This window comes from Hipposideros armiger, unplaced genomic scaffold (genome assembly GCF_001890085.2).
Source record: "Hipposideros armiger isolate ML-2016 unplaced genomic scaffold, ASM189008v1 scaffold_287, whole genome shotgun sequence".
Lineage (NCBI taxonomy): Eukaryota > Metazoa > Chordata > Mammalia > Chiroptera > Hipposideridae > Hipposideros > Hipposideros armiger.
In genome coordinates this window covers 127,385-153,520 of record NW_017731637.1, presented here as the reverse complement: position 1 = coordinate 153,520, position 26,136 = coordinate 127,385, and the positions used below count along the sequence as shown (strand labels likewise).

The following is a 26,136-nucleotide window of genomic DNA, read 5'->3' as shown; positions in this document are numbered from 1 at the left end:
GTTATATAACCTCTCATTCTCTCTGAACTGCCATTGATGTCAGGAGAAAACCAAGTAAATTATATTGATATATTCACAATGAGAATACACCCTATTCAGAAAGAAAAAAATAATTTCACATTGAACCCAAAGGCACTATAATTAATTTTAGAAATTGTCATTATGTTACTAAAAAGAAAGAACTCATGGCTTTGAGTCAAATTTCTTTTTTTCCTGAGAAAGTTTTCAAGAACATAACTTTTTGTGGCCTTTGTACAGGGCCAGTGAATTAGACTAACCTCCCCCTGATATTCTTGGAATGTGACATCTGGGTGTCTTGTAAGGATACATGGTCAGTTCCCACATCACGCTCATTCCTGCAGCATAGTCACAGTCTGATTGAGGTTGATCAGATCAGATACCACTTTATGGTCATTTGTCTCATTGTTGAACAGCTCCAGCAAAATAAACATAAACACACAATTAAATTTCATATTTTATAATTAAAATTCAATTATACAATTAAAAATATGAAACTGTTTACTTTTTTTTAAAAAAGCAATCAATTTGAGAGACATTCTGAACTCCAATTAAGGCAGCCTTAGTTAGATTCTCCTGGTTCTACAGATGAGAAGTTCATGGATTGTTTCAAGTAATAGGAGTTTTTTATAAGAATCATACACAAAATTACAGTCCTTTGATCCTCTGAGCAAGGGCAGAACTTAGAATAAAACCTGGCTTCAGAAAGAACAGGAGTTGCCATCATGCTGGATCACAGGATTTTATTACCCTGAGAACCAATGTTATCATGATTCAGCTAGTCCATGTATGTTCTCTTCAGTAGTTAACTTATTACCTGGCTTCTTCTTCCTAAATTCTCTGCTTAGTTTGTGCTGCGCAAACCTTTGGCTTCTCATAATTCCAGTGATCCTGGCCCTACATCATAGCTCCTGTCATTTCAGGCCCTTTTGGCAACTACCTCATTTTCTCGATAAATCTAAGTTAAACTTTCTTGGAAAAGAAATCTGATTGTTTAGGCTCATCTTTTCACATTAGGCCATGATGTTGTCTAGCGGCCTCATATGAATTGGCTCTCCTTGGGTCACTTGACCATGACTGACCTAATCCATTGAGGCTCTGAATGCGGAGCTCCAGAGACCCAGATGAGGACCACCCCACATAAAAGGGTGCACATGGAAGAGCATCATGGGGGCTGGGAGCTGCTACAAAACATGATTTACTTGGTCCTACAACGTGATTCCAAACTAATGCTAATCTCCCTAAAGACTGAAATCTTATTTCCTTAGTCACAATGCCATGTATGAGATAGTTTTTTATTTGTTCGTTTTTACAATATAATTGAACTACAGTCTTATTGTAGCCATTTATCAAAGAGTGTAAGAGTTCTGTTCTTTTTATGACATTATAATGGTCCTCCTGAAACAAACAATTCTTCATTTGGGTTCAGATGTTCTTCATCTTATCCCATTTCCTGCAGTAAGTTAAAGAAACTTTACTTTCAATAAAATCACCAAACTTAATTCATTGATAAGAATGAGAAAATGTTCCCTGAAATATAAAAAATAGCAAAATGTATAATCTAAGCATTCTGAGACACTGCCATCTTACAGGATTCACTTTGTGCAATGTGGAAAGCCATAATGATAACATGATTTTTAATTCTCCTACAACTAAAAGCAAAATCAGGTAAAAGAACTGACATTTTTCAAAAACTAAGTTTGAGGATCTATTATTTTTTAACTATCATTCAGTGTTTTAAAACAGATAGGCAAACTTTCTCTGTAAAGGACACATAGTAAATACTTTAGGCTTTGTGGGCCATGTGTTTTCTGTTGCAACCTTTGCCATTGTAACACACAAAAAACTATAGATGATGCATAAATGAATAAGCATGGCTGTGTTTAATAAAACTTTATTTATGGACATTGAATTGTAAATTGATACAATTTTTACATGTCACAAATATCACTCTTTTTTTTCATATTTTTCCCCAACCATTTGAAAAAACAAAACTCATTTTAACTCAGTGGCCATACAAAAGCAGCCTGTGGGTCAGATTTGTCATTCCTGTGGTAGCAAATTAAATGTAGCTTTCAAAGATATTAGGAAAATTAAGTACACCATTTGTAATAGTATGCTAAAAAATTTTTTTCTTTAATTTTTTTATTAAGTTTAATTTTATAATTACCCTAAAATATTATTTTACTATTGATGTGTATTTTTAAATTAATCAAATATACATAACTAATCAAATTCTATTGTTATATCTTATTGTATACTGTTTCTATTAATATAGCTATTAGTATCACTTTATCTTTATTCCAGATTATTTGAGACACTCCAGTCCCTGTTTTGGTCAATATTTGGGCTCATCAATTTATATGTGACCAATGTCAAAGCACATCATGAATTCACTGAATTTGTTGGTGCCACCATGTTTGGGACATACAATGTCATCTCTCTGGTTGTCCTACTCAACATGTTAATAGCTATGATGAATAATTCTTACCAACTTATTGCTGTAAGTTGAACAACTTTATTTTAATTCAATATTTTGCCCTAGAATGTATTGTTCCTAGTTATACTCCATCCTATTATTATTGGAAATAAAGTCTGTAATTGGCTATTGATAAGATAGAATCAGATCAGCAGTATAATACTGAGGATGCCAAAAAAATGTATACAACTGGACCCTTTGGTTAGCACTGCTCAAGCAGTAGTTCGCTATCATCAGAAGTGCCTGGATGCTGATGGTAACCACTTTGAGCACCTCTTATAATTGCAGAAGTCAAACGTGACTTGTATTCATCTTTTATTATCAGTATATATTGAGTATTACAATTTTAATACAGTTTTCCTTTCTTAAAATATGTATACATTTTTGGGGCACCCTCTATATAAATGGTTAATTCGAAGTTTCTGAGCAGTCTTCACCATATTGAGCTATATACTAATTTGGTGTTATTATATTACACAAGATTATAAAATAAACTAAATCTATCTTGCCAGACAGTCACTGGCTATGGTAAGCAGTGGGTGAGGTATGAATTATGAACAGGCAACTTATCTGTATGCAGGACCCTTTGGACGTTGCATTGTCTCTGTCCATTTAACCTACAACTTTGATATAATCAAACTCAGGCCGGTTTGGCAAGGTACAAAAGATAGCCCAGAGGGGAGCCTGAGGAAAAAGCCACAGAATTTTCAGTTTCTTAAAGCAGAGAAAAAGCAATGTAGGTGTAACACTGAATTCTGTAGCAGAATATACAATATCTGTGTTTATTTGAAACTCTGGAATCCAAACACTTAGTTTAATTTATTCATTCATTCAACGAATTCTTATTGAGTACTTACTCTGCTGCCAGGTGCTTTTCTAGTAACTAGAAATATAACAATGAATAAAGAAGACAAAGCTCTTTATCTCCTTGAACTTACATGCTAGCGATCTATGTTTATGGCCAATAGCTACAGTGATAAAACCACACAGGGATGAAATATTTTTCTTAAGTCTTTAATATTTATACCTTACACAAGTAGCATTTTATAAAGAAAATGGCTTCTCATTTTCTCCACAAATACCTATAATTATATTGCATCCTGGAATCTATTGCTGAACTTCTTGAGTGTTATCATTGTTATTTTAAAAAGCAACGTTCAGAGTTTTAATTAAACCTGTCACAGAAGAATAACTGCATTAATATAAGAATAGATGATTTTATTTACTGATTGACAACCTAAAGTATTCCCACTTGGATCTACCTAGGTCCTAGGATTTGCATGTAAATAGGTAGATTTTTGGAGTCATTTAATCATCTTACAAATCTAAAATTTGTAGACAGTACATATACATTTCCTTCAGATCTTATGTATTCCTCTAGTCAACACACCTTCACAATGTAGATTCTATTTTCCAGAACACCCCGTCAAAAACATTAGAAAGCCTCTAATTATCAAGCTATGTACAGAGAAGCTGTATGTACAATTTGGATTCTGTAAAACATTAAATGTACTGATTCATCAAGAGAACATTATTCAAGAACAGTATGACATTTTCCTGCTGCTTCTTGTGGAGTGTGTCTTCCTAGGTTACTTCTTACAGAGATGAGAACAAGCTTCAAATCTCTATTTTTGTTTAGCCCAAACTCTAAATCTTCTTGAGAGGAGCAGGCACAGGTGTACCTCCCAGCAGCCTGCACACGACGCCTCCTTAGAACAGGACCATGACAAGCATTTGATTTTTACCTGTCCCAGAATATCAGAATTTACCCTGAGGGCTTCCTCTTTTGTCCTGCTACCCCTGACTCAGAACTTTAGGATCAAGCATGAATACAGAAGAAAGCTTAATAGTTAAAAGGCAAAAGCAATCATGCAGGGCATATCTAAAGCCTGCTTCTCACTCACTCATTTGCTCATTGATCAAATATTTATTGTGTACCTCGTATATGCCAGACAGATGCTTAATGTTAGGGATACATGAATAATAAGGTTCCTGCCCTCAAGAAAAATGTAATGCAGTAGGGACAAAATCAGTGAATAGTTTGAATATCGAGAAAAGGGATTTCAGAACGTGATGAAAGTACAGAAGAGAAGACCATGACGGGCTGTGGGTGGGAGACAGCTGAGGTCAACGGCAGTCAGGGCAGGCTTCCTAGGAGAGGAAATACCTAAGCGAAGTTTTAAATATTGACTAAGAGTCAGAAGGTGAGTAGCAGAAGGTGATTTTTAGTCATCACCAGCCTAGAACTTTTTACTTCCAGTATTTCTAACAACTATAGACTTTGTTTAGACCCTCACCGAATCCCAAACCAGGAACAAAGGGAGAGTCAGTTTTGTGTTAGCAGTAAGAGAACATGATGAGGCCAGGATAACCCTTCATTTATGACTCCCTGAGAATCAGAGGAACAGAAGCCACTCTAGGCCAGGACTTTATCTAAGTGACTGCCTTTTATTACCTTAACCCAATTCTACTGAGTCCCATTCTCGATGACTGCAGCCAACAATACATACGTTTCTTCATTAATGCAGAATATAAGCTCGTTTAAAAAGAACTAGAGGAGAGGAAGAGGAGGGAAGATGGGAGAAAAACTGTAGCTTCTGTTCTTCCATCTATAGATTGAACCCTCCAATTAAACATTTGCTAAGCAACAGTGAAGGCCACGCATTTTCTAGACACAGTGATTCCTGTTGAAAGCACAATTTGTCCAGTGTCTACACTAAAATCTATGTTGTTCATATTAGAAATGTATATACAGCATATACATTTATTAGCACACAGCAATTGAGGAATATTAGAATGATACATTATCCTACTCTAAAATCTGAGATTTTAAAATAACAATGGGTTAAAATTAATTATTTTGAATTTTTTAAATGTATGTATGCCTTGTTTCTATCACTTCCTACTTCCCAGATTTTTTGCTTAAATTAGTTTGTGGCTAGTTTAAGACGAGTCTGGCTGTCCTCTATCTAATTGCCACAAATGTTCCTAAGGTTTCCCAGGAGATTAATAAAGCGGAATGATTAATAAATGATGATGGAGGATAGCCTCAGGCTTGTGGGCAGGCACAGGCCAGACCCCTATCTGGTGCCTTTTGTCAGGGTTCAGTGCTGTGTCAGGGTGCCTACTCTACATTTGTCAGAGGACCTTCTCTCTGAGTTTATGCCTGCTGCCTAAGGGTGGACAAAATATGGAAGCCTATCAAGTAAAGCTTTTCCTGGAAACACCAGAAGGCTGAGCCATGAGCATCCATAAAGGTGGCATTCCCTAGGCAGGGGTTCAAGGCCTTGGGTAAGATATAAAGCCTGTGTGTGGCCCAAAGCTAATGCAGCCGAGCTAATGTAGCCTACAGTGCAGGAAATGAAGATGCATCTTCAAAGCATAACTGCAGTCTCTTTAACATGGAATTATTTTAGATGTCTGTTTCATGAGAGAGGAAAGGATGAAAAGTGACAAGAGAGCTGTGACTCCTTAACCAGGGTAAGCCACCATCTGAAATGTTTTGATGACTATCTCTGAGAGTCAACAATGTTTTTATAAGCAATTTAATTAATGTTCCAAGAGCCACTCAAGAATCAGGTTACAGGCTCTCTGTGAAGTTAGTCTTACCTTATTAATTAAGAAACCTGTCAGCAGTTGTCATATTCTCCTTTCCAGGACCATGCAGATATAGAATGGAAATTTGCTCGAACAAAGCTTTGGATGAGTTACTTTGAAGAAGGAGGTACCCTACCTACTCCCTTCAATGTCATCCCGAGCCCCAAGTCTCTCTGGTACCTGATCAAATGGATATGGACACACCTGTGCAAGAAACAGATGAGAAGAAAGCCAGAAAGTTTTGGAACAATAGGGGTAAGAACACAGCATGTTAGTATTGCTTTTTTTGTGTATTTAAATGTATTTGTAGTCCTTATTGAATATTTTTGTGTTTTTAGCTTTGTTCTTCTTGTTGCATTGCACATTATTTTTTTGCGTTACTACCATATCCAAGACACGGTCTGAGTAATTCTTTTTCACTAAGCCATTTCCTACATTGAGTGCCATCACTGTTATTTTAATAGGGGCCACACTTCTCACAAGCTCTTGACCACCAGTCATGACTTGGGGAAGTAGCACACTCTCTCTTCAGAACTAGAACCTCAGGGTATTTGTGGCATTACTTACTCATTGTTCGTTTCACTCTCTGGATGGAAGGGGTCAGCTTCATTCACCTCATTGCACCTCCACTAGCTTCTTCACAGAGCATATTATGCTTGATAAAATGTTCTCAATTAAATGATCGAATAAATATTATGACTTGAAAATGCTGTGCCATATTCAATCACAGTGATTTCAGATTATGTTTAATTGCTCCACATTTTGCTTCTACTCCCGATCATGTTAGATGCAAAGAAGTTGTGTTTTTTAAAAAAATTATTAGGACTCCTCAAAGCCATGCTCCTCTTATACTGAAAGATTATACTTTCTTGGGCAATTTCTTTTATACTGGATGGAAAGCAAGAGTTCAAGCAATTTGAGCAGAAAAACACATGGACTTAGAGCTTTGCTCCAGCCAAACCACTGACATGGGACAAGCGATTCTTCATTTCTTTCTCCCTTAATTTCCTAATTTTCAAAGGTCTTATAGTGATGTTTTGGGAATCAATACCCTAACATTCATTAGTCACTTTGACCTTCTCAGAGAAATTGCTTTGGAAGTATTCTAATATGCCTTTATGTTAGAATCACCAAGTAATGTTAGTTAATTTTAAAAATTATAATTTGTTTTTTATTTTACTTAACATGTTTTATGACTGGTAGTTATGCCATAAGTGGCCCTCCTCACTCATTAACTTCATTGCCTACTAGACATTGTTATCAGCATAAAATGGGGCTTTCTCTACTGAAAATGGTATTGATATTTTTGTAATCTCAGTAACAATTCTAATTCTAAAGAGAAATTGACTGGCAAGAAAGCATAGCAAATAAAGAGGCGGTTAGGAGAAGCAGATGTATTCTTTCCTCTAAGCTGCTCTGTAAACTTGGAGGACTAAAGTTTGGGCATATATCTGATCTTAGAAACAAAGTCAGATTACGATTTTGCCTTATGTTGTGACCCTCATACTAATTTGTAGGCTTTATCACTGATCCTGGAAAGAGTTACATTATTTTACTCCAAATGTTTGACTTCTCTGTTAAATAAGTTCAACTTATTAAAATATATATAGTTGTAAAAAAATGTAATGATTTCGGTTTAATAGGCAATTATTGTATGTGTTCTAAATACCAGTAACTGAGCAAGGAATTGGCAGTGGGATGAGGTACAAAGTTGTGGTTTCCGTCCCTGAGGGCCTTGTTTCTAATATGGGAGATACACATATGAGAACATAAGAGGCCTGACAATTAAGATAGTGAACTCATCCTAGAAAAAGTGCTACATACCTCATTGCTGAATATCACTACAGTCACCTTTGAAGTACTCCCCTTGGCAAGCTATGCACCGATGCCAGTGCCTAGTCCACCTTTCAAAGCAATTTTGGAACTCTTTTTCTGGAATGGCCATCAGAGCTGTTGTTGTATTTCCCTTGATGTCCTGAATGTCATCAAAATGTCTTCGTTTCAATGTTTCCTTGATCTTTGGGTAAAGAAAGCCGTCATCGGGGGCCAGATCAGGTGAATAGGGAGCGTATTTCAGTACAGTTGTTTACTGGCTAAAAACTGCCTCACAGACAGTGCCGTGTGAGCTGGTGCATTGTCATGATGCAAGAGCCATGAATTGTTGGCGAAAAGTTCAGGTTGTCGAACTTTTTCACGCAGCCTTTTCAGCACTTCCAAATAGTAAACTTGGTTAACTATTTGTCCCGTTGGTACAAATTCATCATGAATAACCCCATTGACATCAAAAAAGGGTGAGTAACATTGTTGCAACAAGTTTGCAAACTTAATTATCAGACCTCGTATTACCATAATACATCTTATATAATAAACATAATATAGTTAGATACAAGATGCTAAGAGCACAGTGTGAGAAATAATTATTTCTTTGAGATAAACAGGAAAAGATTTCAAAAAAGCCAAATGCTGGCTTACTCCCTTCCACATCAAAATATACTTGTCCTTTTTTTTCTCCATCTTATTCTTTAATTCATAAGAAATGTATTTAATCCCTAAAAAGATATTAGTGAATAAAACTACCTTATTATGGTATCTGTCATAGGAGTATTTTGATTTAAAGAGAGTTTCTGGGTCCAAAACTGAAGGCCACACACAAAAGCAACTTGTCTTTAAATTTTCAATTTTAGGCCATAGCAGAGGGAATCTTGGGTTTTAAGATGCCACAAAACTTATAAGAAGATATGTGGCCCTGCTCTAATATTTTAAGAAACCCATCTGTGCTGCCACCAAAATCATGGAGGCCCACTCTATGAATTTGACTTCCAACTCTCCTGCCCCCACCACATGGGAGCCCCCCACTGTTTACTTTCGTTTGTTTTTTTTAATTTGTTTTTATTGTTAGTTTCAGGTGTACAGAACAATGCAATAGTTATCCTTTTCACCCTCACAAAGTAACAACCCCCCTCTCCCCATCTATTGCCCTCCCCCCCAGTATCATGCTTATCTATTACAATTCCATTGACTCCATTCCCACTCTCTACTCCATGTCCTGTGACTATATGTATATATAATTATAGTTGACATACAATATTATTCAATATCAGCTTCAGAAATACAGTGCGGTGGTCAGACCTCTACACCGACTATGAAGTGGTCTCCTCCACAAGACATGAGTCCATCTGGCCCCCTAAGAAATATTTACAACATTATTGATTATGTTCCCCAGACTGTCTTTTCTATCCCTGAGGCCATATTGTAATTACCAATTTTATTGTCTCATCCCTTCCCCTTCTCTTTCATCCCCACCCGCTCCCAACTAACAACCCTCAGTTTCTCCTCTGTGTCTCTGAGACTATCTCCATCCACATCTCCCTGTTGATGCATTGTTAGGAATATGTGACCAGCATTTCTTAGATGCAAAGAGAAGCTTAACGTTCACTTGGGCTTCTCTATTAAAGCAGTGATTCACACCTTTCAGAGGGAAAGGGTAAAGGGCAGAAGTTAAAGAGCTTTTCTGTATGTTACTGGGCTCAAACAAATTTCTTTTTATGTCTCTATCTCTAAATTTGAATATTTTGATCCAAGCTGATCACAGAAAGATAATTCACAATTAGTTGTGACCTCAAAGCATCCTATTTTCCTTCGCCATGTAAATTTTATTAACCATTAGATATTTTTACACTTTGGGAATTTTTTGATGCCATGTCAGGAAACCCCCGAAGTCGGGACTCAGGCCCTGGGCCAAGAAGGTTCCTGGTTTCATGTAGGAAAGAATTCAAACATGAGCCCATATAGAGTTTAAAGTGAAAATTAGTTTATTTAACAGAGACTACCTAAGAAAAGGCCACCCCACAAACATAGTGGCAGAGTCTAATCACTAGTGATTAGACTCTCTCCCCTCAATGGCCTAGGGTTTATATGGGTTTCTTGTTTCTATGGAAAACTTCTTGGTATGGAGATCTTCTGCAAAGTACAAGAAGAATAGAGGCAGGTTTGCCTTTGACTTTGTAAGATACAGCCTGTGGCTCGTTTGTAATAGGTTTAATTACAGAGGTGGCCATAATGGAATCTCTTTGCTCAATAGGCTTCAGATGGTCAGTTCTTTGTGGTTGATTAACATCTGATCGAGTTCTGTGTCTGGTACCATGCAGGCAGCAGACTTGCAATCCAACCCCCTAGTTCCTTCTGAAAAAACAATCCTCATGCCCCTTCCCAATGTTACCAGAGAGCAGACCCTTCTCAGCATGGTGTCCAGGTTCTTGGCATCTTGAGCAAAGAATTGAATGAGATACAGAAATACAGTGGTGAAAGAGCAATTTATTAGAAGCAAAAGTACACTCCAAAGAGATAGGAGAGGGCCCAAGGACTTAGAGTTTTATTTCATTTTTTTGTAGAATGGGCTACTCCTCCCTAGGTGTGGGGCCACTTGATTGACACCTGTGGTTGACAAGAGGCTATTACCTCATCTTTTTAGACTGTGCCGTGTTCCTTCCCAGAATTCAGTCTGTTCTAATGATATTTGTGAACTTCCAGGCATATGTATGATATTATAATGATGATATAACAAAGCTAAGGTGAAATGACGGTCGTTGTGGCCTCTACTGTGCAGGTGTGAGTGACCAGTCTAATCTAGTTAAGTATTTAGTATCCTTTAGTTTCCTCACAGTGGTTGATGGCTATATTGCATAAGGGAAAGATTTAGGTGTGAAGGGGAGGTCTTCTGGGTGGTCACTTTTCCATAGGTTGTGTCCAGGCAGGAATGTTTGAAGACTCCTTTCCTACCTCTAACTGCCTGCCTCATTTTCTCTTGAGAGGCGTAATCCCCCTAAATCTCTATGGGAGGTTGAGGGGCAGGAGGTCTCTTCTTCTGTATCTGCTTCCTGCTGAATGTGGCCATTGTCCCTACCTATTGGGGATTCATGGGATTCGCCCTATCTGATCTTAGATGAGGGGAAGGGGTCTTGGGACCTGCCCGGAAGGCCGTGTTGACCTCTTTGGATAGGATGTACTAGAAGTCTTGCTGGGGCATCATTTGTATCCCATTGGCCCCTAAATGAGGAGAGAAAGATTTTGGTTAAACAGTTAAAAGTGTTGGCCCAAGAAGCAGGACCCAAAGCCATTGACACAGGGGTGGCTGTGTGATAGAAATTCTGTTTAACTTCATGGAGCTTGTGGCCTTTTCCTCTGGTTAATTTGGTCATTCAGGTGGCGTTGTTCACCCAGGAGCTGGGTCTGTTTATCTTTTGGGTTTTCTCATTGGAGGTAGATTTTATGCATTTTTTAGGCATTTTTGCTAACCTTCCCACCTCTGATTCACTTACTCTTGTCACCCAGCAGCTGCCTGAATGTCACCCTCATGTTCATTCCCTGAAAAGGGTTGCCACATTGGCCTCTCTCTAGGAGCCCATCATTGGTGAGCTAATCTTGCTATTTATGACTTCCGGTAAACTAATACAACTAGCCATGTAAACTCATTAACTCTTTTTTTCCTTTAAACTTTGGACTTCTTTCTATGGATGATTAGGAGTTCCAGGTAAATTAACCTTTGATTTGGAATGCTTGATGGGGGAAAGTATAAATGAAGCAGAAATGCTTTATTGAGCAAAACCATTATTGTAGGGGGCTGTTATGAGGGATTGTGATGGTGGCACTAAATCTTCCATTTTGAGATTTGGATCTCTTGTACAATTTGATTTAACAAATGTAATTTAACTTGGGACTTTTTGAAAGCTTTTCTTTCTCTGCTTCCCTTTCCACCAAATGTTAATGATTCTGCTTCCTATACATTTACTACGCAGTTTCAGTGGTTTGGTTTATTTTGGCCCAGCGCTGGCCCTGTGACTTGGGAGAGGTTTTGCATCTATATGGGATAACCAGCTTAACTGCACCTTCCTGCACCCCAATGGACAAAGCCAAACTCAATGGAAAATTCCACTACAGGCTGAAGCAATTTACATCCTGGTTAGAAAAATACAAAACTTGAGACCAAACAAAGACACGATGCAATAGTTTGCAGTAGTTTCCAATAAACTGCCCAGCCGACCCTTCTCTTTAATAAATCTTCCTTCTATTTTCCTACCTGACCCATGAATTCTTCACGGCCTCCGAGCAAGCAGGCATGAACAGGAGTAAATTCATTATTGAGAAATGGTTTCTCTCTGGGAAATCATGAAAACCCTACCAAAGAGGCAGCCTATTGAGAGTCAATAATAAAATACAAAACATATTGTAGCTTTGGGCTTTTGATATTTCCGTCAGATTTTTTGCTTAATCCCCTTTTATCAACAAAACCTCTTTTCAGTATTAAAACACTGGTTCTCAACCTTTAATGTGTACTAGAATTACCAGTATTCTCCATGTTAAGAAGCATTTCCTACATGTAAATTTAATTAGAAACTCCTGTTGAATAAAGCACTGGTATCTAGCTCAGCTTTTTAAACTAAAACAAAACAAACATTTGTACTTGTTGCTCAAGGGGTCCAGATCACTTAATAAAAGTAAAAGGATGTTAATACAATACATCACCAAGGTGTTTAATTAATATGAAACATTTTTAATGCCATAGACTGGGTTTCTAAATGGGATTCTTAAGTTAATATGTCAATATGCTAAACCAAAAACTACTAGGTTTTTAACAACATCATTCAAAAAATGATTTCTACTTCCTTCATTTAATGTTTTCCTCTTTCTATTTTTCTCTGGAACACATAGTGAGGAGCTCATGAGATACCATCCTTGTTAGGGTCACTTAGCACCCCTCTGCTCTGGGAATACTTACCCTGATGAGTTGCCTTAAAAATGCACTAAGTTAAGTCATGGCAAGAGAATTAGAAACTTTGAATGGGTTATCACCACCTATCATCATAAAGAAAAAGTGCTAATAGTACACGCCTTTCAGATTTCATTTTTAGTGATAATTTATCAGAATATATTGTTCCTTAATCACCATCACTTTCATGAGGCCTAACAACAAATCTTACAGATATGGCAGTGTCCATCTGTGAGTAACTATCAATCCCTAATTTACGCTGAAAGATTTGCTGACAGGACCTTTTAATTAAATTTTGTTTCCCAAGTAGGGATATAGAGGAATGAATTGCTTGATATTCTTGGTATTTCAAGAGTAAGATCCTGAATATTTGGTTTGACAAGGCGTATTTTATTTCATTTCTTTTTATATGCTTAGGATGTGTGTTTATAGAGAACAATACGTAGATCCATCTGTAAATGAGCCAAACTGCAATTTGTTAAAAGAGGTCACACTCTGGAATGGCCCCTTGCCATTTTTACTTAGTTTTAAAAGAAGGAGAGAGAGCACAGCAAGCTGCAGCCCTCGAGAGATTCACTGAGCAAAGCAAAGAATAAAAAAGGCATAACTCGTGTGCTTAAACTTAGTGATGGAGTGGAAATGAGGGAAAGTGGCAATGACAATTGACTGCAGGGAACCAGCTACGGGAAGTGAGCCTGACATCCCACCGAGTGGACCTGCAGAGAATTAGAGATAAAGAGTGAGAAGAAATGTGGCAGCTGATTCCCCAGAGCGTTTCTTTCAAGGCTGCAAAACCCTTCCTGCTCTAAAGCAACCTGACACTTCTGTTGAAATGGCAAAGCTACCACACAGCAAGCAGAAGTTTCTCACCAGTTGGTATTTTCCTTTATCATTAGTTCAGTGATCCAAATACTGCCATTGTCTTGTCCTAACAAATCAGGGGGAACCTGAAAACTGAAAGTTATGCTAATAGGTGCCCTGGGTACCTGCCAAGGAAGATTCTGCACACAGTGCTAGGCTTGTGATATAATTTACAAAGAAAACTGCCAAATTAAAGGGCACGGCTTCCTCCAAAATATCTTTCCTAGACACCAAGCTAACGAAGGAAGGTCCTTGATTAGCCATGTGGTCCAGTTTTCCTTTCTTAAACATGGCTGACAACTGATCTAATTTTTTTTTTAAGCTGCAAAATGCAATGCCATAAAATCCTCAGAACTCATTCATGGAGAAATTTTTTATTTCTAACCTAGATCTGCCTAGTTTATTATTTTTAGTAAAGATAGCGAACACCTAGATATTGCAAATTACTTTATCAGTCAAAATTTAACATGTGAATGGCTTGAAAAAAATTAAATACCCCTTACCTACTTAGGTAATTTTTAAAGAAGTGTCCTTTATTATATTACCTTCATAAACACAAATGCATCAGTTCTGTTCTTGGTTATTTCTAGTGATAATTATAAGTTGTAATGCTTTCCCTTACAATAGTAAATCCCTTTGAAGCTCAGCTGATCTTCACCCAACAAAAAGATTGCAAACATATGAGGTATTGTTGACATTAGTTTTAATATATAATATTTAACAATGTCACTAATTTCCAAAAATCATCATCATACTTGTTGCAAAAAGTATATATATATATATATATAATGGGTTGAATTGTGTTACCAGAGGATGGGCCCTCCTCAGCATGGTGTCCAGGTTCTTAGCTTCTCGAGCAAAGAATTGAATGAGATACCAAAGTAAACTACTGGAAAAGCAGTTTATTAAAGAAAAAGTACACTTCAAAGAAATAGAAGCTCAAAGGCCTAAAGGGCCGAGACAAGGGCCAGGGCCAAGGGCGTCATTATTAGGAGATAGAGTACGCTCCAAGAGTTTGGAGTGGGCGGAGCAAAAGAAGGAGCTCAAAAGGCACTGACTGGTCAGGACTTGGAGTTTTTATCCTTTTTTTCTCTAGATTGGGCTGTTCCTGTCTGGGTGTGGGACCACTTGTTTGACGCCTGTGATTGACAAGAGGCTATTATCTCATCTTTTTAGACTGCGCATGTTCCTTCCCAGAGCTCAGTCTGTTATAATGATATTAATGAACTTCCAGGCATATGTATGATATTATAATGATGGTATAATGAGGCCCAGGTGAAATGAAGGTCATCGTGGCCTTTACTGCTCAGGTGTGAGTGACTGGTTTAATCCAGTTGGGTATTTTGTACCCATTTGTTTCCTCATAGGTGTAGATAATTACAGTGAGACGGGGAAGCTTTGTGCAGAGAGGAGAGGTTTCTTAGGCTTCTTTGGTTGAGACTGGTAATCTTGTTGGATTATCATCTGTATCCCTAAGGCTCCTGAATGAGGAAAAATAGATTTTAATTAAAAGAGTTGAGCTTAAAGCTATTGATGTGAGGTGGCTACTTGATGGAAAATCTGTCTACTCTATGGAACCTGTGGCCACTTAACTAGTTATTCATGTTACGTTAATTGTCCAGGAGCTGGGCCTGGAACTGGTTTGGAAAGAACGTTAGGCTTCAATGATCACAATCAACAAGTATGAATCACAAATTTCAGGGCAATTATCTAAAGCAGGGGATAGGAGATAAAAAACCTGGGGGAAAGGAAAGTTTAAGGAAAATGAAACATAAAATCAACGTTTTTCAGTGGGGGGGGCTACTCACTTGGCCTGTATCAATTGTGTCCCCCAAAAAAGATATGTTGAAGTCTTAACCCCAGTACCTCAGAATGTGACCTTATTTGGCACTAGGGTCGGTACAGGTGTAATTAGTTAGGATAAGGTCATATTGGAGTAGAGTCCTTATATAAGAACATGACAACATGAAGACACAGAGACACAGAGAGAACAACATGTGAATGAAGATGAAAGCACAGAATGGAATTACGCAGCTGCAGGCCAAGAAACACCAAGGATTGACAGCCGCCACCAGAAACTAGGAAGAGGAAAGGAAAGATTGCACCAAGTCTCAGAGAAAACATATCCCTGATAAAATCTTGACTTGAGACTTCTGGTCTCCACAGGTGTGAGACAATAATTTCTATTGTTTTAAGCCACCTGGTTTGTAGTACTTTGTATGGCAGCCCTAGGAAACTAATACAACATATACCATACATTTTGTGGTTATTAATTTTCACTAAAATAAATATGGATCCAGTATGGTAAGGATGCTGACCCTCAAGATGTGTTGGAAGGAGGCATGGTCACAGAATACATAGCAGATGTGTTCAGGTGTCTCGTAGTGTCTTCTTGATAGAAAGAGCAAGGAGTAGAGGAGTTCTAGCCTGGGATCCTAGAACTGGTGCTGCCTTGAGAATGTTGTGGTATTTTATTTACTTACTTAACAGTGTGGACCCACAGATGTTCTCATAGGCAATAAGAACAGATGAAGTATTTATTAGAACGAGGAAGCCATTCCACAGGTGATGAGACTGGAACAGCTTTTTCGTTCTAATAAATAATACGTCTGCTCTTATTGCCTATGTGTCAATTGTCAGATATTAAAATTTAAATCCCAGTCTATTTTTCTTGACTTTAGATTGAGCCCGTGAAGTTAAAGAATTAAATTAACTTTAGTGTTAGCCGAAGAATGCTAATTTAAAAAGAAAGAGGGTCATTCTGTGCATTCCTAATAGATATATTCACTGTTTATCACTGACTTTATGTCTGTGATAGTTTCCTTTAGTTCATGCTGAGACACGTGGATCAGTGATCATATCCACTATCGCCTGTAGGCATATAATCCTCAAATCCTCTTCTTAAGTCCTAGACTTCCCACAGATATAAACTAGACAGTGGCATTTCCACCTTAATGTCCTATGTCAACATCTCCAAAATTGAATTCTTTATTATATTTTTAATAGCACCAACATCTCAGCAGCCAGGCTAAAAACCTGTGTCATCATGCTCCCACCCTAGCATCAGAGCCCCCTGGCTTCTCTCCCCGCCTCAACGTTTCCTTTCCCCTGCGACTCTTACTGTCCCTTCTTTTCTATTCACACTTCTATCATTTTAGCTCACAGCCAGAATGTACTTTACCCTTCAGTTACATTATGGTAATAGCATCCCAACAAATATCTTCATCTACAGATTATCTCACACATATCTTTCCTACCTAATGCTGCTGCCAGGTGACTATACAGAAGTTTAACTTTCATCACGTCACTCAATTAGTCGAAAACTCCAGGTGCCTACCAACCACTGAATTCACTGTGCCATCTAAGATTCTATAATATGTAAAGAACCCATGCCAACTTTCTTACATAACCTAATCTATATACTCTTATTATCAGAGCACATTGCAACTGTACTGGAAGTCACCATAACATGTCTTTTACTCTCTCGTGCCAGCAGATTTGCTCACCCTGTTCCAATCTTCTAGAACACCTGTGCGTCTCTGCCGGTCAAAGGCCTATGATTCTTTCACGTCCAATTTAAAATCCTGTTCCCTGTTTGAAGGCTGTTACTGATTCTTTCCTTAGCCCAATGGTATGTCTTCCTTCCCTGAACTCAAATAATATTCTTAACAGCACTTCCCATATTTTCTTTTGTATTTTGCCTTCATCTATGGACATATGCTTTATTGGCATTCCATTAACACACTGACTATAAGTCATTTAAGGTAAAAAAGTATGTTTATCCATTTATGGTTTCTTACATCCCACTTATAGTCATTTATTAAGTATATCTTAAATTGGTCCTTCAAACTAAGTTTCATGATGTAGAAACCCACTAAGCAAAATTCACAGGGGTCATAGAAAAAATCCAATATCATGCAGAGATGGTCATAAAACTTTAGGGACCCTCGAAATGATGACTGAGTAGCATTGCATACCTATCAGATTGGCTAAAAGCTGGTACACTGATACCACCAAATGTTGACAAGGATGCGAAACAATGGGAACTCTCATACCTTGCTGGTAGGAATGCAGAATAGTGTAACCACTTTGGAAGACAGTTTGATGGTTTCTTACAAACCTGAATATAATCTTACCATACAACCCAATAATCACACTCCTTGGTATTTACAGAAAAGAGTAGAAAACTTATGTCTACAAACATCTTGCACAAGGATGCACATGGCAACTTTACTCATAATTGCTAAAAATTGGAAGCTACCAATATGCCCTTCAGTAAGTAAATAGATAAATAAACTGTGGTACATCCTGACAATGGAATATTATTCAGCACTAAAATGAAATGAGCTACCAAGGCATGGAATCCTTAAATGAATGGAAAAAGCATGGAAGAACCTTAAATGCATATTACTAAGTGAAAGAAGTCAATCTGAAAAGGCTATATACTATATGATTCCAATTATATGACATTCTAGAAAAGGCAAAATTGTGGAGACAGTAAAAAGATCAGTGGTTGACAGAGGTTGAGATGGAAGAAGGGATAAATAGGCTAACAACAGATTTTTAGGGCAGTGAAAACACTCTGTATGAGATCATAAGGATCATACCATTATAGTAAACAGTTGTCCAAACCCATAGACTATACACCACTAAGAGTGAGCCATAATGAAAACTATGGACTTTGGGTGATAACAATGTGTCGATATAGGTTCATCAGTTGTAACAAATGCACCCTTCCAGCGAGGATGTTGACATTGAGGAAGCCTATGCATGTGTGAGGTAGGGGATGCATGGGAAATGTCTGTACCTTTCCCTCGATTTTGCTGTGAAACTTAAATTGCTCTAAAAAAATGAAGTCTTAATGAAACAAAAATGGCTGCCTATGGAAATGTGTTATATCTCTCCATATTTACTAGAACCAGCCCCTCACCCTACTACTTAAATATAGATTTCTTACTTCCAATTTCAGCTGTCTAGGCTAAAAACCTCCAGCTCTGTTGCTAAAGAAAATGCTTTCCTCAAACATGAGGCATCATGCTAATCACACAAAGAGACAATCACATCTAAGTACATTCTTTTACTTCCTCAGAGTTAATCCTGATACGTGTCGAACTATCCACAAGTTTTTTGATTCAAGAATATTTTTCACAAACTGTTAAATCATATTATTAACCTGGATAAAAAATGAAAAGATGATGAGAACTAACATTAGATAGAGACCTTAAATCTATTATCTCATTTAATCTCCAAAATCACCCAGTGAGTTTATCCTCATCTTGCAAAATAAAAAATGAAGAAAGGAGAGGACCTTAGAGGTAAGTTCCTTGTTCATGCTAAGTCAGCTTCAAACCCGCTTCTAACCCCTTAGTCCTTGTTCTTAACATCGCACCACCCTCCCTTCCAGAAAGTAAAAAGGTAGAAAACAGGCAGTCATAATAGTAATGGTCAATCAGACAAGATCAATTCTGTGGAGCTAACCAGAGGAGAGATTAAATAGACATAAGAGACATCTGAGCTGCATACTTTACTGGTCATCATTTGGTGAATTTATTGCATTCATTTTTATTTTCAATATTCATCCATTTTTATTTTCCTAGGATACTGAAGTTAAGTTGGCTGATATAACCTCACAAGACTAAAAATAGTTTTGTAGTATTACCATGTAAATTGGAAAGAAATTGATGGGCAAAAATAATTGACTGTATTAACCTAGTCTTATCCTGGGATAAAGATAGTGAAAATTCCTGAAACTTATCACCGTAAATGTTGTCTATGTTCCCTCTTTCTGCCAGAATATCTTGCTTTAAAAAAAACAATTTTTTCCCTAGAAAAATAAGCCAGAAATTTTTTTAATTTTTAAAATTCTTTGATCCTTTTTATTTGTATTACTATTTAAATAATTTGTATACAAGTAAGGTTCTGATGAAGGAAAGACAGTTGTGCTCTTTCTAATAATTTTCACTTATTACTCATAATTTTCTTATTCTGTCATCCTTAGTTTTAGTTTTACAGTAAGAAAATTTAAAGTTGAATCATGACTTCAAACTGCTCTTTGCTGACTATTTTTATTGGCTTTTTAAAGACTAAAATAGAATGGTGAAATGCTATAGAACCCCAAAATAATAAAAATTCAGTTGACTAAATCCTATGTTAAATTCAGAGTTTCTATCTATTTTGATTATGGAACGTGGATCTCTTGTACAATATTTATAGTGATAGTGTTAAACAAGTTGGTATACAGCTTGCTTTAATATTTGTGTTCACTTGAAGTGAATGTAAGAAGATCTGGAAGGCTTGTTTCCTTCTGAAAGTGCTTTTGTTTTGGATTTTAGCTTAGCTAAGTCTCAAAAAGAGTCACATACCTCCATCTGGTGGCCCAGTCATAAAATATTTTTTCAAGGTGTTTCAATTTTGTATTGTTTCAAATTTCCCAGTTTTTAAATTAATACCATAATCATATTGAAAATTTGTTGCTTAAGGTTCATGTTATAGTAAATAGTATTCAAATAATTAGTGGCCTTTAGGAAGTTAAACATTGTCTCATCTGTTCCTCAAAGTCATTAATCATGATGAACAAAAATCCATTCTCATGGGCACTGCAAATTCCATCTTCCTCTATTCCCCTAAAGAGAAAAAAGAGGGTTTTTTGAATTGTTTAATTTTTGTCTAATACTATTTCACAGTGATGTAGGCACAGCTCTTTCCAAAATTCCATTTTATCAGCCTGTGATTAAATATTTAGTGAAGAACAAGATCAAAAGACATTTAAACCCAAGACATGTTATTTCTTTTGCTTTCTCACAATTTACCAAATTCATCCCTTTATTACAGAAATGTTTTTATTTTATATTATTTTTACCAGTTTTCTCCTTTAAGAATCAATACTGATATTTATTGAACATACATAAAACTGGAATTATGATAACTTTTTTCTAACATCTTTAGAATAGTTATGAAATCTGCAAATATATGATTTTAGTGTCATTTATTATTTAATTTATAATGGACATTTTTTTCAGTCATTAAAACATCTTTTCTCTCCATTCAGCACTCCAAAATCACTGTGCTATGCTAACCTTAGCTCTGCTCCCAAACCATTCTTCTCTCTTCAGAATGATAGCTGGGACGCACATTTATTCTTTTAAGTGATAGAATAATTAACCCTATGTTAGAACAGAATCTTTTTGTTGTTGTTGTTAAACCCAACCATCTAATTAAAACAGCAACCCCCTCTTGATGTACATTGATTGAAATTAGTGTTAGGGTGTTTATTGACTAAAAGTGTTTTTGATTACATGTTGCATATCATGGCTAAATGCTTAATCTTGCTATGTTGATATTTATGAAGACCTTTATATTATTATAATGCTAGCTTTTTATTCTATCAAATTTTTATTTTTATTTGGTATTTCTTTTATTGTTTTATTTGATATGTCCCATCTGTGTCTCTTAGCATCATTTCAAGTGATTTGGGGTACATAGCAACTATAATTACATAATTCTCCATCACCTTATATTAGAAGAACAACATTTCCACTGTTAACTTATTCTCCATTTCAAATGCCATACAGATTGTAACCTTTTGCTTTGCTGCTTTGGTTCACTCATTCTTTTGATTCATGCGAAATACTCTCTAGCTATTGTCCATTGTCTAGTAAAATTCCCACTTTGAAGAAATCAGAAAAAATATTCTTGATTAAAAGAACAAATAAGTTATTTTCCAGAAAAGGCATGCATCAATGTAATGGAACATTCCTTTCCTTTTCAGAGGCGAGCTGCTGATAATTTAAGAAGACATCACCAGTATCAAGTAAGTCATTCTTCTATTATATCTTGAAATTTGTATTGAAATAAAGTACAGTCCCCTCTTCAGAACTGACTCAAGAAAGAATTCATATTTATGCACTGAATATCTATTCTGTTGTTTCAAAATGCCTCAGGAAGTTATGAGGAACCTGGTGAAGCGATATGTTGCCGCAATGATTAGAGACGCCAAAACTGAAGAAGGCCTGACTGAAGAGAACTTTAAGGTAAACATTTTCATCTTCATGCTGAAATCACAAAGAGGCAGGCTCTGAAGAGCATGGACCCCGACACAGCACATTTAAAATCAAAGCTGGAAGCTCAGCTGTGTGTTCCAGCAAGCCTGTATGTCTTCTGATTTTTATATTAAAACTCTATTGAATTATCAAAAAAAAATGGTGACATTTCTTCTCAAAATACATTGTTTTCAAACATACTTAATCCGAAATATCAAGGGGATTTATTTGGAGGCTGAGAAAATCCCAGGGCCTTGTAACATTCTGACTTGCTGATCCCAGCAACACTCCCCTAAGTGAGCTCTAGTTTTGAAATTTCAGTCTGATTTCTAATCCTGAAACATTAAGTAACTGACGTGCTAAAAACAACAAAAACCTTCTTTGTTCTTTGCACAGCTTTGGTAGCAGAAATTTAAGGTTTGAGCTTAATTGTAATTTACAAACTTAGTCTTTCTCCCTGTAAATTACAATCTTTGTTATTTTTTAAATTCTATCAGAGGAGATAGTATATCAAATGTCTCAGTTATGCTGCATGAGTTTTTCAAGATTTTAGAAGAATGATTAAAGTCAGTAAGATCTTATCGGCAAACGCAAAGAAAGAAAGAAAGAAAAAATCCCACAGGAAGACTTTTAACAGAGAAAAGCAGCAATTTGACAGAGAACAAAGATAAGCAGCCAATTCAGTAAGAAGGTAGATAGATAAATTGCAAAACTTAAAGCACAGATTGAAGTTGGCTAGGATCCAAAATGTTCTTGGCAGCCACAAAATCCAAATTTTGCAGTTAAATGATTCATGGTGCTTTGAGAGATAAATTAGAGGCAGGAGATGACCTCAGAGGCCACAATCAGGTCAGATAGAGAATTCAGATATCTAAAAAGAGAAGCAAAAATGATGAATCTCGAAAATGCTATCTGACCTGAAGCATTTTGCAGAATGAAGTGGCTGACCCAAGTGTTGGGGTAAAATCAACTCCAAGGTATTAAACAATGGAAAGTGACTGGCAACTCTAGGAAGGGCAGACTCCACTGTAGTTATTTTATTATAGGTGCTCTTTTGTACAGCAAATTGTGCCTATATTAAATATCTTTACAAAATGTACCCCCGCATTTTGTAAAGAGAATGTGAGGTGACTTAAAAGCAGATTGGAAGACGAAGTATTTGAAACTGTAGTCCCCCCCTCAAAAAAAAACCAATATACTTGACTACCCAGTTGTGGAAAAGAAATCCCTTCGTGTTTCTTTTCACATCAACCTTTGGAAGTGCCTTATTACGTCGGAACTCCCAACATGGAAATTAGTAGGCATCATAACGACGCAAGTGCCAGGAAGAAAACGGAAATCCCAGATAGAACCATAGCAGAGTGGAATCCTAGCTCTTAAAAATGAGTGAAAACACTTAGAGCCACATATGAAATGAGAAAATGATGTTTCCTAATGTTTACTTAAGTCACAAACTAATTTCACCATTTTACATTTCACTTAGGAACTAAAGCAAGACATTTCTAGTTTCCGCTTTGAAGTCTTGGGGCTACTGAGAGGCAGCAAACTCTCCGCAGTCCAGGCTGCGAAGGACTCGTCCAATTCAGCAGACTCAGATGAAAAGAGTGATAACGAAGGTAGCAGCAAGGACAAGAAGAAAAACTTCAGCCTTTTCGATTTAACCACTCTGATTCACCCGCGATCGGCAGCCATTGCGGCAGAAAGACACAACATAAGCAATGGCTCCGCCCTGGTGGTCCAGGAGCCGCCGCGGGAGAAGCAGAGAAAAGTGAATTTTGTGACCGATATCAAAAACTTCGGTCTATTTCATAGACGTTCAAAACAAAACGCTGCCGCCGAGCAAAATGCAAATCAGATCTTCTCTGTTTCAGAAGCGGTTGCTCGTCAACAGGCTGAAGGACCCCTGGAGAGAAATATTCAACTGGAATCTCGAGGATTAGCTTCCCGGGGTGACCCGAGCATCCCGGGTCTCAGTGAACAGTGCATCTTAGTAGACCATCGGGAGAGGAATACGGACAGCCTGGGTTTACAGGTCAGCAAGAGAATGTGTTCGTTCAAGTCAGAGAAGGTGGTGGTGGAGGACACTGTTCCCATAATACCAAAGGAGGAGCATGGAAAGGAAGAGGACTCCAGCACAGGCTATGATGTAACCCTCTCAGACACAGTCACCCACGAAGATTATGTGACCACAAGATTGTGATACTTGAAGGAGGAAGCGTTGATCCTACGTATACATATTTTCCATTGGGGGTAGATGTTTAAAAGTAAATTAGCAAATGCTAACTTACACTTCATAGCATTTATCAACTGTGGCATAATAACGTGTAACGTTTAAATAAGGCAAAGGCTATCAAAAATCCTTGTTTTGGAGCCTGCTTTTGCTTTCACAATTTGTTTTACATTTTTTTCTTGTTGTTGTTAATAAATAAATGCACCTTGTATTCTTGTACTGTTGCAATAACCCACAGGAAATTTTTAGCTATCTTTTTCAATTAAAAAATGCAATTACTTCATGTGGTAGTTGACTCCTATAATAGATATTTTTATATGCAAAAATCAATGTAGCTGAAATATTAGAGCTTTTCATAAATTTGTAGGGTGTCTAGAGATGGGCACTCATTAAGGACTTTTCACTCAGCCCTACAGTTTAGCTTTAAAACACAAATATTGGCAAATTATTTCTTTAATACATATATAGTACACAGTTAAAGCAAGCAAGCCTTCTTCTCATGGGGTCACGATCAAACTCTTCCTTAAAATGAAAGTCAAGTATACTCCATAGAGTTTTAGTTTGTGCAGTTTTTCCTTTCAGAAAGTGATGTTTTCCTAATAAATTTTAATTTTAATGGTTGATGATTTTTAACATTTTGTCAGAAAAAGTTTTACTTCAAATTTTCTTTTTTCTTTCTTTCTTTCTTTTTTTAATGGCCCTTTTTAGGTTCAACTGCTGAACAGCATAAATATGAGGATTTATGAATAACGGAATTTCAAATAGGTGGGAAAAGTTCCATTGCCAGAAAGGAATCACAATAAATTAGAATAGTTTAAGCACCTTAAATAAAGCAAGGTGATTGCATGTTCATAATATCCAGATGAAAATTAATTCATTCTAACAATCTTAAATCTAAGGAAGATTAAATTCTATTTTCAATCAGTGCGATATTGTTGTCAATTCAAAAGAAGTACAGAACCCTAATAGTTTCCTCTTCTTTCCCATGGGGACTGGTATTTATTTATTTAAAATTAAAATTACTTAAAAATAATTATTAATATTAGCAGTAGATATAGAAATATAGTTTTCCCCAGAAGGACAACATTCTTAATTGCTTGTTTCTTCTATAGTTTTCGAAGTAATTTAGCATATATTACACTCCTTCACTGAATTACTAAAAGGAAAGTGTTTTCACCTGATATAAAACAGGGACCTGGCAACTTTTAAAGTTTACATTGTATAACTTGTGTCTATTTAAGCCACCATGGAAATAGAAGATTCCTCACCACATGCAATTAGACTTTATTTCAAATCAATATAAAAATACTGAGTTTGTTTTATTTCAAAAATTACCTCCATGAACTAGACAAATTGTATATGATTTAGCATTAACCTCAAAACTGCATAGTTACAAAACCCAGTTTCTGATTCTCATTCATCAAAAATAAGGGATAACAGCAGTAACAATGCCAGTCACTGTTTTATGTGCTTTGCATGCATTAGCACATATGTTCTGCTCATAACAACACTCTGAGGTAGCTACTATTCTTACTCCTGCTTTATAGATGAAGAAACTGAGGTATACTAACTAGGCTAAGGTTCACAATCAGTGATGGAGCTCTGATGTGTGGTGCTTCAGAGCCGTGCCCTTAACCACTGCACTGCACTGCCTCTCAGAACACAAACTGACCAAGCAAAAACATGTGCACATAATAATCTTGGAATTTAGTTGAGTGAAGGGTTATCTAGTCCTGTGACTTTTTGGGTTACTAGTTCCACTTCTGAAATGCTATGTTTTGAGAGAGAATGAGTTTAGTAAACTCCATAAATGTGTGTATCCCTTCTTGTAAAGCAAGAAGAATGTGCAAAATTAAAGATGTAATATATTTAACTCTTTAGACTCAATTACATTATAGAAGTTAGATTTTTAAAAACATATTTGTTATAGAATATCAGAATTCAACTTGAAATATCAGGTTTTAGTTTTCAGAAAAGCCAGGGTCATTGATATACTGCTCATTCCTTAATCCAGTTTTGTCCTATGGATTTAGGAATGGGCCGGTAGGTTTGGAAAAAACAGTAAGCCTAATGAATGTTCTTCTTGCTTCAAATACACTTTTACCTCAAGTACATTAGGACTCAGAATAAGCCCTGGGGATAGTGA

At 36.7% G+C, this 26,136-nt stretch overlaps 1 protein-coding gene across 3 annotated transcripts in view; it reads left to right on the top strand.

Annotated features, from left to right (window-relative positions):
* TRPC4 (transient receptor potential cation channel subfamily C member 4) overlaps positions 1-24,273 on the top strand; it is a 233,384-nt gene extending 209,111 nt beyond the window's left edge. For all 3 annotated transcript variants that reach the window (XM_019658677.1, XM_019658678.1, XM_019658676.1), the window contains exons 8-12: positions 2,326-2,521; positions 6,155-6,349; positions 21,490-21,531; positions 21,662-21,751; positions 23,244-24,273. In XM_019658677.1, the coding sequence (XP_019514222.1) occupies positions 2,326-2,521; positions 6,155-6,349; positions 21,490-21,531; positions 21,662-21,751; positions 23,244-23,960 (1,240 nt within the window). In that variant the 3' untranslated portion in view covers positions 23,961-24,273. The remainder of the gene's footprint in view (positions 1-2,325; positions 2,522-6,154; positions 6,350-21,489; positions 21,532-21,661; positions 21,752-23,243) is intronic.
* The last annotated feature ends 1,863 nt before the right edge of the window (positions 24,274-26,136 follow it).